General features: G+C 42.0%; 1 protein-coding gene across 1 annotated transcript in view; it reads right to left on the bottom strand.

Moving 5' to 3' along the window:
- PPM1H (protein phosphatase, Mg2+/Mn2+ dependent 1H) overlaps positions 1 to 13,741 on the bottom strand; it is a 265,272-nt gene that overhangs the window by 64,929 nt on the left and 186,602 nt on the right. The window contains exon 6 of the mRNA XM_060112773.1: positions 1,365 to 1,483. Within this exon, the coding sequence (XP_059968756.1) occupies positions 1,365 to 1,483 (119 nt within the window). The remainder of the gene's footprint in view (positions 1 to 1,364; positions 1,484 to 13,741) is intronic.

Genomic DNA, 13,741 nt, shown 5'->3' with positions numbered 1-13,741 from the left:
AACCCAGTCTGGGGCAACGAAACTCCAGAACTCAGAGCTGCAAATATGGTGAACCCTTTCTGATAAATCCGATCACGTTTTAGAGCAGGGGTAAAGATTTTAGGCTCTGCTGCAACCACTCAACTGCCCTGCTGTTGTATTAAGGTAGTGACAGATGAAACATAAACAAACGAGCGTGCCTGTACTTTTAAAACTTATTTACGGAAAGGGGTGGGGGGTGGAATTTGGCTCTCAGGCCATAACTTGCTGACCCTTTTCTAGAAGAAGAGAGGATACTGGTGAGGACCTTCTCTTTAGATGGCAAAGGACAACCGGACATGCCTTAGATCAGCCTCTGATCCTCCCGAGTGGCTCAACTGTCTCTTTAAGACAGCCCGTACGCTAGGAGTAGATTCCCAGCCTAGAAGTCATCACCATGGGAATTTGGGCTGTGACCATCTGTTATAGCTATTCCGGTCAAAGCAGAAGAGACAGTGGAATTTACTTTGTCACCTGTGCTGGGGACGTGGTGAGGAAAGAGGCCACTGTTTCCTTCTGCTGACCTCCAGCCTGGCAGGAGGCTCCCTGGTCAGGATCACAGGGCCTAGAGCAAATCTTCACCTACACTTCTTTGTGCCAGGCACTGCTCTCTCATTTCATCCTTACACCAACCCTATGAAATTTAAGTACTTTATCATCATATCTATTTTTCAATTGGAAGAAACCGACGAGGTCTTAGTCAGTGTTAGCTACTGACACATACAAACGGTTTTGGCGCCTTATATCGGTGTGTTTGGGGAATAAGATGCCCCTTGCCATGAGTTCTTATTTTGATATGAATGTGATGAAATCATGAGGACAGCTCATTACCTCTGGTCCTTAAAATCACCCTTCAAAGAGTATTCTTTTCACTTTATTTATGGGAAATGGCACTCATAGGGGTTAAGTAGTTTATCCAACTTTGCCTATTCAGAAAGGTCAGGGTTATGATTCACATCTAAACTGGTCTGGCCAAACAGAGCTCCAGGTCATTCCTTTGAGCCCCGTTACCTCTTTAGTAACCCTGACCTAAAAACCCGAGTCTAATGTGTTTTTAAAAGCCCCCCAATGCTTGCTCTGTGTGAAGTGAGGAATTACATCAGCTTCATGGGTCTAGTGTCCCCAAGGAGGGCCTCAGAGAGCAGAAAAGCAAAACAACACCCAGATGGGAGAACTGGCGCCCAGGTGAAAGCAGCAGAAGTGGGCGTAGCCCCTTTTCCTTCCCCACAAACCCAGGTCTCTGGCTGCACCTCCTGATCCAAAGTGCGGAAGTGGCTTTTTACGGTGGTGGCGCTTCCTTCACACACGCTGCAGCAGTGCCAAGGCAGAGGGAGGCGTATTCTTACCAGCCTGTCATATTAAAATCCCTGTAGAGCATCTTCTTCCCAAGTTCCTTTCTCTGTACTCTCCTTGGAAACTCCAAATGTGTGAACTCATTTCCCAGCAAGTGAGGCTGCATGAATGCCTAATAGCAAAAAGAAAAGAAAAGAAAAAAAAAAAAACCCACACATATTTAGAGGAAAAAATAAGACCCAAGGATGTTTTGCAAATTGAGACAGCCCACATTTCAGAAACAAGAATACTGTTCTCAAATTTTAAGGGAGATAAATAGATTGAAGACTAAATACAAATAGAATATCAACAAATAAAAATCATGAATCTAATTTATAAAGGAATGTGACTTTTTCATTGGAGATGATAAAACTAATGGTAATCAAAGACGTGTATCTCTCAAGCAAGGAAAAGGTTCACTTTTTAATTCAAATTCAAGATGGTTTCACTTGGGCTGAATGGCACGGTGAGGAGGTAGGAAAGCTCCCCCTGACTCTCTCCTCCTTGGCTTTCTCTGCTCGCCTCCTATTTGTACACCTAGTTATTGGGCCTGGCCTCTGAAAGCTGCATGTGGGTCTCCATGTCAACACAATGGCCTGAGAGAGAGGGTTGGGACTGGATGCACCAGACAGGAACTTTCTGTTGGACTCCCTCCATTTTGCTCTGCAGTAATTTGATCATGTAATTGGAAGACTGTTCCAGAACAGATGGCTTCTTCCCCTCCCCCAAATCTCTGTTCACACTACAAAAGTCTTGAGCAAACAGCCACTTAGGGAATTGCTTTGAAACAACAAACAGTCTCATTGTCACACTCAAAATTCAAATCCAGTTATCCAAGAGATGAAATGCTCAGGTATGGACTTCCCTGCTCAGAGGCCACACACTGTAAGCAGACCTGCCCCGGAGCCATCCCATACCAAGCCGTATACCTGCTTATTAGCAGTGTACTGGAATGGATCTTCTCTCTCTCTCTCTCTTTCTGGCAGGGAAAAGAGTGGGTGGAGCAAACCTCGGCCTGGCACCGTCGGAAAGCCAGGGCTCCCTGCCATAGGACAGATGGCCATATCCTCGGTCTCCTGGAAAAAGGCATCTCCCACAGCCTCTTTCCCCCAGGACCTGACAGTGGCAGATCTCCCACTGATTCTCACGGTGGTCTGGAGGTCTCAGCTGGATGCTAGTCATCAGAAGCTAAGCGCATCAAGAGTCAAAGGAAGCAAGCTGAATTGTCCCCAGGCTGGTCAGATTGGACCAGCTAAAAGAACTCTGAGCCAGTGATGCTGGGTAGGCTTTGGGGACAGGATGGGACAGGACTGAGAATGAGAAGAGGGGCTGTCCTGTCTGCTGTAACCAACAGGTTCCAGGTCAGAGGGGAATTCTGGATCATCTTCGAGGGGCCCTGAAACCTCTGCTGGGGATGAGGCTTGGGCTGCCTATGGGTATCAAGGACACTTAAACACTGGGTTTTACAGAGAAGTTCCTTGGGGAGGGAGGGAGGGAGGGAGGGAGGGAGGGAGGGAGAGAGGGAGGAAGGAAGAGAACTAATATTCATAGCACAGGTCAATGGGGTAGGCTTTGGGTGAAACGAATTTGGGTTTGAATCCAAGCTCTGCACTTATAAGCTGTGTGATTTTAGTGGGTGATTTAACTGCTTGGGCTTCAGTCTCTTTACCTGTACATTGAGATTAACTGCAGATTTATCTCATACTGTTCTAACAATGAAATGAAATGACATCTACAGTGCACTTAACCTGATCGTCTCTGCTCACAAAAAGAAAATAATTTATCCCTCTAGTAACTATGGAGCCCTATTACATCCTGAGTACTACAGTAAGTATTTCTTGAGCTCTCATTGCACACCCCTGCCAACCTTATGGGTGGGACTGGCTACCTAATCTGTGGGGCCCAGTGCACAAGGAAAATATGGAGTCTCTATTCAAAATTAAAAATTTCAAGAAGGCGACAGCAGAGCATTAAACCAAGTGCAGGGCCCTGGGCAACTGCACAAGTCATGCCCACAAAGCCAGACGTACTTACAGAGTAGATACCATTTTATTCCTCTCCTTTATTTTGGTCCACCCATGAAAACTAAGGACCAGAGGCATTAACAGTCAATGAACAGCAGCATTTTTATGTACCCTTGACCATCTCTCAGAACTTTGGGACTGAATTAGCATGGTGTTTTTGTCTACCCCCCGCCCTCCAAGCTGGAGTGACACTGATTTAGGGGTTACCATGTGTCAGGCACTTGATACACCTTATGTTATTACCTCAACAATCCTACAAAGCACATGTCATAGACTCAATTTACAAAGGAGGAAACTAAGGTCCAGAGAGGTTAAGACACCTAGCCCAAGGCTATCAACCAGGAATGGGTGGTTCTAGAGCTTAAGCTTAATATCAAACCCATAACTCCCATCCTAACCCTTATGTTGGCCCTTTAACCTGCACACATTTACAAAAAACAGTAAGTGGGCAACAACAGGCCTGTGATCCATGCCAAATATAAACCACAAATAGGCACCCATGACGATCCAGTTAACAAAAAATTACAGATCTGCACACAACTTGGCCATGAGGATGTCCCTCAAGTAGCGAGAAGAAATCACTCAATATGAGTGATTAAACTAGCATAAATCCATACAAAAGAATTCTGTGCAATCACATACAAAGGTGTTATACAGAATATGTAATTACACAAAAAGAGCTGATCTATTTGTGAAAAACAGCATATCAAACAATGTGTCTGTGAGTGTGCAAGTGTATGAGCTTATGTGAATCGTGTCATATATATACACAGATCTATATAGGACATACATGTATACATAAATGAGTATGCATGTGTATAAACATAGGTACACAATACACATATACATTACATAACACATAGGTTAGGATGCCAAGGCCATTCCTAAGTACATTTTGTACCCTCGTGCCCTTTCTGCTGGAATACATTTGCCTGGGCAGTTGTACCAGGAGAAGTCTGCAGGGTAGCTGGGAACTCCCCAGCAGCTTGCTGTCTGCAGGGGCCACCTCGCCCCTCCTTCTGGGGATGGGCAGCCTCAAAGGGGCCTTGAACCGTGTGTCACCTGTGACATCCGTTGCCCCTTCACATGCAGAGCCTTTCAGGGTCTCAACAAAACTCCTGCTTCTCCCCTTATATCAACAGGCTACCGTATTTCATCAGTTCTAAGATGCCCTTTATTAGATGCACCATTATTTTGCTACCTCTAAGGAATGGCCAAAAAAAGCTGCCAATTAAACGATGCATGGTGCTTTCTTTACCACTTCAAATTTTTAACTTATTATTTTTGAAAGAACTCCTTTAGACGTAGACAAAATTCTATCATCTATCACTATTGTGCATATTTAGGAAGGAATATATAAGTGAAGTGTATTGGTTAAGATTGTTCCAAAACGTTTTCACATTTAGAATCCAATGGCACTCATTGCTTTCCAACTCTGAATCATCCCGTGTTCGTGATTTTCCACACAAGAGCGGGCTGTGTTTCAGGGGTGCATTGGTCATGCAGCATTTCTAAAACAACCCACAGAACTGCAAGACACAAGCCAGCTTTGCAACCTTCCAGAGCCCGCTTGCTTCTGACTCCCACTTCGGGAATGTAGCTGAGCAAGTCTGGTCACTCCTCCCCAAGCCCCTCTGCATGACTAGCTGCATCCAAAAAGTGCTTCACTTTTGTCTGCAGGGTTTTCCTTCAAGCTGCTGGATGCCAGTCCTGAAGTTCTGGTGCTGCTCTTTTGATGTTGCTCATGCTTAGGAGATGACAGCCATGTCATGCCTGCCACCTGGCTGACAGCAACAGTCAACTGTAAAATATCCCAACTTCAAGTATGTCAAAAGGTAAGAGGAAAAAGCGTGCCCTAGGTCTGAGGAATTATTGTGATATTCATCCCCCACTGATACGGATGTCACACCCTTGGATTTCTCTCTCTGTGTGGTTATTTTTCTTCCTCTGGCTGGTTGCCACAGCACATTTCACATGTTACATGACACATTTTCCATTACAATCAGGCCCACCACAGAATGCATGTGTATTCCATGTGTACCTAGGACATATCCCGCCATGACGTATTTTTACACTGCTTTAAAATCACCATCTGCGGTAAAGTAGCGGGATACAAAATTAATGCACAGGAATCTCTTGCATTCCTATACACTAATGATGAAAAATCTGAAAGCGAAATTAAGAAAACACTCCCATTTACCACTGCAACAAAAAGAATAAAATATCTAGTAATAAACCTACCTAAGAAGACAAAAGACCTGTATGCAGAAAATTACAAGACACGATGAAAGAAATTAAAGATGATACAAACAGATGGAGAGATATACCATGTTCCTGGATTGGAAGAATCAACATTGTGAAAGTGACTATACTACCCAAAACAATCTACAGATTCAATGCAATCCCTATCAAACTACCACTGGCATTTTTCACAGAACTAGAACAAAAAATTTCACAATTTGTATGGAAACACAAAAGACCCCGAATAGCCAAAGCAATCTTGAGAAAGAAAAACGGAGCTGGAGGAATCAGGCTCCCAGACTTCAGACTATACTACAAAGCTACAATAATCAAGACAGTATGGTACTGGCACAAAAACAGAAATATAGATCAATGGAACAGGATAGAAAGCCCAGAGATAAACCCACGCATATATGGTCACCTTATCTTTGATAAAGGAGGCAAGAATATACAGTGGAGAAAAGACAGCCTCTTCAATAAGTGGTGCTGGGAAAACTGGACAGCTACATGTAAAAGAATGAAATTAGAATACTTCCTAACACAATAAACAAAAATAAACTCCAAATATATTAAAGACCTAAATGTAAGGCCAGACACTATCAAACTCTTAGAGGAAAACATAGGCAGTACACTCTATAACATAAATCACAGCAAGATTCTTTTTGACCCACCTCCTAGAGAAATGGAAATAAAAACAAAAATAAACAAAAGGGACTTAATTAAACTTAAAAGCTTTTGCACAGCAAAGGAAACCATAAACAAGACAAAAAGACAACCCTCAGAATGGGAGAAAATATTTGCAAATGAAGCAACTGACAAAGGATTAATCTCCAAAATTTATAAGCAGCTCATGCAGCTCAATATCAAAAAACCAAACAACCCAATCCAAAAATGGGCAGAAGACCTAAACAGACATTTCTCCAAAGAAGGTATACAAATGCCAACAAACGCATATGCTCAACATCACTAATCATTAGAGAAGTGCAAATCAAAACTAAAATGAGATATCATCTCACATTGGTCAGAATAGCCATCACCAAAGAATCTACAAACAATAAATGCTGGAGAGGGTGTGGAGAAAAGGGAACCCTTTTGCACTGTTGGTGGGAATGTAAATTGGTGCAGCCACTATGGAGAGCAGTATGGAGGTTCCTTAGAAAACTAAAAATAGAACTACCATACGACCCAGCAATCCCACTACTGGGTATATACCCTGAGAAAACCATAATTCAAAAAGAGTCATGTACCACAATGTTCATTGCAGCTCTATTTACAATAGCCAGGACATGGAAGCACCTAAGTGTCCATCAACAGATCAACGGATAAAGAAGATGTGGCACATATATAAAATGGAATATTACTCAGCCATAAAAAGAAACAAAATTGAGTTATTTGTAGTGAGGTGGATGGTTGTAGAGTCTGTCATACAGAGTGAAGTCAGTCAGAAAGAGAAAAACAAATACCGTATGCTAACACATATATATGGAACCTAAAAAAAAAAAAGGAAAAAAAATGGTCATGAAGAACCCAGGGGCAAGATGGGAATAAAGACACTGCCTTACTAGAGAATGGACTTGAGGATATGGGAAGGGGGGAGGGTAAGCTGGGACAAAGTGAGAGAGTGGCATGGACATACATATACTACCAAATGTAAAATAGGTAGCTAGTGGGAAGCAGCTGCATAGCACAGGGAGATCAGCTCAGTGCTTTGTGACCATCTAGAGGGGTGGGAGGGAGATGCAAGAGGGAAGAGGTATAGGGATATATGTATATGTATAACTGATTCACGTTGTTATAAAGCAGAAACTAACACACCATTGTAAAGCAATTATATTCTAATAAAGATGTTAAAAAAAATCACGATCTGCCTCCTAGTTCTAGGCTTTCTTCTTACCAACATTTTCATTACTCACTCCTGTTGTATTTGTCAGACCTGATGGAGTTACTGATGTTAAAAAAACAACAGCAACAACAAAAAAACAAACTCAAGAACTAAGTACAAGTAGAACAAATAGGTGGCTGATGAACGAAAAATGAGATGCTAAAATATAATGGGACACATACCTGTTGGTTTTCTGAGGAAAAGACACACTTATTAGTGTATCTTTTTGTGTAATGCTCATGAAAGTATTAGCTCAGGCTGTCATATCAAAATACCATAGAATGAGGGATTTAAAACAACAAAAAATTACTTCTCATAGCCTGGAGTCTGGGAAGTCTAAGATCAAGATGCCAGCAGATTCACTGCCTGGTAGGGCTCTCTTCCCGGCTTGCAGACTGCTGCCTTCTTGCTGCATCTCACAAGGCCTTTCCTCTGTGCTCTCATGGAGAGAGAAATCGAACTTTCTGGTATCTCTTCTTATCAGGAAACTAATCCTATCAAATCAGGGCCCACTCTTATGACCTCATTTAACCTTAATTACTTCTGTAAAGGCCCTATCTCCAAATTCAGTACATTGGAGTTAGGGCTTCAACATATGAATGTGAGGGGAGGGATACATACATTCAGTCCATAACATGGTGTTATATGTATACATGTTTATATATGTACATACACTCAAAGTCATCAAAATATTATACAGTATTATCTGATGGTTTTCTTTTTAACTTATCTATATTCATGAATATTTCTACCATTGAACTTGGATTACTTTCATTTTTTTTTTTTTTTTTTTTTTTTTTTGGCTGTACGCGGGCCTCTCACTGCTGTGGCCTCTCCCGTTGCGGAGCACAGGCTCCGGACACACAGGCTCCGCGGCCATGGCTCGTGGGCCCAGCTGCTCCACGGCATGTGGGATCTTCCGGGATAGGGGCACGAACCCGTGTCCCCTGCATCGGCAGGCGGACTCTCAACCACTGCGCCACCATGGAAGCCCTACTTTCATTTTTAAAATACTCTAAAATTTGTTATTTTTTGAGAACCCAGTTATTAAACTATGTCTTAAAAAATTGTTGAAAGGAGCTTAACTGCCCCTTCTTACTCCAACAGTTTGAGGGAATGCTAAAATCACTGGAAAGGGCCACCCCAGGCAGAGGCTTGGCTCCAATGCAGGGGATGCTGAAGCACACTGCTTCCCAATGGGCCAGCACAGATATTTTGTTCTCAGAAGCAGAGTGGCCCAGCAACTTGGGGACTCAACAATTCCTTAGGATCTGCCCAGCATTCAAATAACATGGACTGGTTAGCGTTACTTCACTAGTGCTGGCCTGCTCTGCTGGAAGCAGTGCTCAAGTCAGCATTTTGGAATCTTGAGCCTCGAAAGTGATTTTACTTATAATACAGTGTAAGCAACACACACAAATTTTAGAGTCTGTAAAACGTGGGAGCTGGAATTTGTTGGTTCCTTTCAGCAATAAAATCCAATGATTTTCTGACCCCAAACTTGTAGGATTCATGGACAATTCTGGCATATTTCACTCCACTGCTCATACCTGGGCAGCTTATAAACATGTGTACATGACGACTGCCCCTTTCCAAGGCACATCTCCTAGGGATGCTGGCCTATTAAAAATGTGGACCTTAATGGGATCAATATCCAAAATGGGAGCAAGCACACATCTAAGGTCCCCTGTCCACCTGCAAAATGAAAATTCTGGACACTCTCCTACACCCTCCTTATTTATCTGCTATGCTTGGATATATTTTAGCTTTTTCTCTTTGATGATGCTATTTGGATATATGTATGTCATAAACATCTGCGTGATGACACAAGTAATACTAGCTACACTTAAATATGTCCATTATTTTTAAAACCTCAGTTACACTTTAGTGCCTAGCATAGCACTGATCACAGTAAAGGCTCTAAATAAGTATTTGCTGGAAGAATGAATACAGAACATTCTGACCTGCTTTACACAATCACCTTTTAGTGATCATCGAAACTTTACAAAATAATAAAACATAGCTTTCAATCTTTAGAAGAAGATAAAACTTAGGTCCACGGCACATAAAAACCATCTTGGACACACATTACATATTTTCGATTTAGTTAACTTTTTATAATTTCATAGATACCTTCCTGCAAAACAACAAGCATGTGGGTGCAGTCATACCATTGAAAACCCCATGATATTTTACAATCCTAAGAACACCTAAATTATATTACGTCTCTTCTCTACTGAATAAGCATGCGAACCAGAAACCTAGAAATGTGTTTTATACTAAAATCCAATTTAAAGTGTGCTGGCCCGCCGCATGTAAAAGAAAAAAAAAAAAACTGGACCTCTTTTTGTACCTCCATTTCTATCCTAAATTTTGAGGCTTTCCTTCAAGGAAGCATAACTGAATGCTCCTAACTGAAGGGAGAGGGGTGGAGGTACACCTGGAGTTCAGGTGTGCACCACAAAAGGTACCTGGGAGGAAAGGCTTGGTAACCACTCCCCACGTAAAACCAAAGGCAGGTGGTCAAGAGTCTTTTAAGGACCCTGGAGAGTACAGGTTTGCTAAAAAAAAAAAAAAAGAGAGTAGGGTGTATCCTTGACACTTAAGTGTCTGGGCAGCTAATAAGAATACATTTCCAGACATGGTTACATCTGGCCAGGAACAAGAGGCATCTTCTCTAGGGAAAAGATGCTGGAGTATCCTGCTGTGTCAAGAAATGCCGGGACACCAGAGATGGGGCGGGAGGGTTGAGCCTCTTCTGGCTGCTCTCCTCTCTAGTTCTGGGCAGAAGTCAGCTTCAAGGGAAGGGGATGGAGGTGAGCACAGCACTGTGAAGATACACAACTGTCCCATCCCAGTGAGAGTCTCTGAGTCACAGAGGGATTGAGCCGTACTAGGAGGGGACAAGCCTGAGGAAGAGAGGCCTTCTGGGACCTTCCAGGAAGCCTCTCAGTAGAGCAGAGTGTGTCCCCGAACCCAGGTCTGTCTCGCTCCCGAGTACATGGACGTGAGCCCCACCATCCTGGGCCAGGGGAGAGCTTTGAGCACCTTGGGGATGCAAGGCGGGGAGCAAACAGGGAGTAGAAGCAGGAACCCAGATCCCAGGGAGGGATACGTATGTACTGGGCTTGGGAGGAGGTGGAGCACCAGGCTTCCTGCGGACACTGAGACGGTGCTTCCCGAGGTTACTCAACATTGCCTGCTGGGGAACACAAAACGCTGCCTCCTTCTAACAAATTTTCCTTCTGCTGCTTTGTGGTCAGCTTGCCAATGAGTAGTGCCAACCAATAAGGGGATTATCCCAGGTTTTGGGGTATCCAGCCAATGGAATTCACACAACTAACACATGAGCTCCTGCAGGTGTAGGTACCAGGGGTTAGGGATTCAAACTATAAAAAAGAGACCCCTCTGCTTAGAGCTCACACATTAGCAAGGGAGAATGAGGAAGGCAGAATGGGTGGAAATGGAGCGATATGCAGGGGTAAGGGACAAAGAGTGGGGTCACTTGGCGGGGTCAGAGCGAATCGGAAAAGGATCTTCTCATTATTTAAAAAAACTTTTTATTGAAGTATAGCTGATTTACAGTGGTTCAGGTGTACAGCAAGGTGATTCAGTTTTTGTTTTTTTTTTTGATGTCTAATCTTATTTGTTATGCTTACAAGTTTTTTTTGTTTTTTTTGTTTTTTTGGCTGTGTTGGGTCTTCATTTCTGTGCGAGGGCTTTCTCTAGTTGCGGCGACAGGGGGCCACTCTTCATCACAGTGCGCGGGCCTCTCACTGTCGCGGCCTCTCTTGTTGTGGAGCACAGGCTCCAGACACACAGGCTCAGTAGTTGTGGCTCAGGGGCCTAGTGGCTCCGCGGCATGTGGGATCTTCCCAGACCAGGGCTCGAACCGTTGTCCCCTGCATTGGCAGGCAGATTCTCAACCACTGCGCCACCAGGGAAGCCCACAAGTTTTATATATATATATATATATATATATCTTTTTCAGATTCTTTTCCATTATAGGTTATTACAAGATACTGAATATAGTTCCCTGTGCTGTACAGTAGGACCTTGTTATCTATTGTATATATAGTAGTGTATATATGTTCATCTCAAATTCCTGATTTATCCCTCTCCCCCACTTCCCCTTTGGTAACCATAAGTTTGTTTTCTATGTCTGTGAATCTATTTCTGTTTTGTAAATAAGTTTATTTGTGTCTTTTTTTAGATTCCACATATAAGTGATATCTTCTTTCTCTGCCTGATTTACTTCACTTAGTATGATAATCTCTAGGTCCATCCATGTTGCTACAAATGGCATTATTTCATTCTTTCTTATGGCTGCGTGATATTCCATTGTATATATGTACCACATCTTCTTAATCCATTCATTTGTTGATGGGCACTTAGGTTGCTTCCATGTCTTGGCTTGAAACAGTGCTGGTATGAACTCTGGGGTGCATGTATCTTTTTTTGAATTAGAGTTTTCATCTTTTCCGGATATATGTCCAGGAGTGGGATTGCTGGGTCATATGGTAGCTCTATCTTTAGTTTTTTAAGGAACCTCTGTATTGGTCTCCATAGTGGCTGCACCAATTTACATTCCCACCAACAGTGCAAGAGGGTTCCCTTTTCTCCACAACCTCTCCAGCATTTATTATTTGAACAGTTTATTTATCCATTCTACTCTCCATGGCATTTGGATAGTTTCCAGCTTGGGCTCTTACAAACAGTGCTGCTATGCACATTCTTGTCTTTTGGTGTAAACAGTGGTACACACTTTGTTAGGTACATACCTAGGAGTGAAATTGCTGGGTCAAATCCTTTTTTGAAGTAGTTCTTCCAATTTCCACTCCCATCAGCAGAATATGGAAAGTAAAAATACTCATGCGTGAAATGAGAAGTCACATTCCAGAAGAGGAATGTAAAGTCACCTACCTAGAAAAATTTTATATGAATTAATTATTTAAATGTTTAGAACTCTCAGTATGTGAAAGCAAGTTATCAAAATGAGGATTTTCAGTGTTCAATATACATCCTTTAAAAAACTGAATAATCTCTCCTCTTTCTTGCCCTTAGGGGGAAAAAAAACTTTGTCAGGTTATATGAGAGGAGTATTGGAAGCCTTACATTTCAAGATGATTTATCCTGATAGAAAGTCTAAGGTCACAAATGAAATGAAATTAATAAAGTCGGCCAAGCCACTGGTGATCACTAATGGTCATACGAACAGTCAAAGGAGATGGCTCTTCCAAAGCCAAGGCTGGCTGCCTGATGTACAGCGCAGGAGGAGAATATTCTGGTTTGGGTTTAAAAAACAAAAAAACAAAAAAAGAAGAAGAAGGAAAAATGTGAAATGACCGAGACCTAAATACATATGGGTTGGAGTCTTTCATAAAAAATTCTGTCTTAATTTGTCCTTAAAATCTCAAAGTAGCAAAAGCCAAGCTTGTATATATAAGCTATTACAGAATTGGATATTAAATAAAATTCTGTCTGGTTTATGTGAATCTCAAGGAAGGTTCACATTTAAATTTCGACATGGGATTGCACTCACCAGCCACAGAGAAGTAGCATGCCCCCAAAACAACTTTAAAATTGTAAAATTGAGATCTTATGGTAAAGGAGTCACATGGAAACTGGAATACAAATAGAGATATTAAACAACATTGCTTAGATTTGTCAACTCTACAACAGTTTAATGTATAGAATAAGGGGTAAAAAGTGTTCATTTACATAAAACATATAAGGTTTCCATGTTCATATGCCTAATGCTTTTTCTTCCCCAGTAAAAATCTGGGGAAAGGCATTCATTTGTAGAGTGAACAACGCAGGCCAGCAAAAAGGATATGCCTGCATATCTCCAATCTCTTTGCATAAGCAAATGGAATTGAGAAATTTTATAAAAGGCCACAGTAGTCCCGATGACAGGACGGCCATGAAAAAGTTCATATACGGTTATATTTGAAAACTAAGAAATTTTATTTTGCCTCTGATCTAGGCCCTATTGTAAGCACTACAAATATAACTCATTAACCCTCATTCCAATCCTATGAGGGTCCTGCAATTACCCTAATTCACAGATAAAGCAACTAAAGCACAGAAAGCATTTTACAGTTAAGTTTTTGCCCTAACAAACTTCAGTGAATCCTATCTACCTCTCTCAAAGCATATTTAACTTTAATATATTTAAAGGATGTATGACATTATCTTGCTTCCTTACACTAAGATCAATTCTTAAGGGACCCTATGGGCAGAT

Source organism: Mesoplodon densirostris, chromosome 11, assembly GCF_025265405.1.
Source record: "Mesoplodon densirostris isolate mMesDen1 chromosome 11, mMesDen1 primary haplotype, whole genome shotgun sequence".
NCBI lineage: Eukaryota > Metazoa > Chordata > Mammalia > Artiodactyla > Ziphiidae > Mesoplodon > Mesoplodon densirostris.
This window is presented reverse-complemented; position numbering and strand designations above follow the sequence as displayed.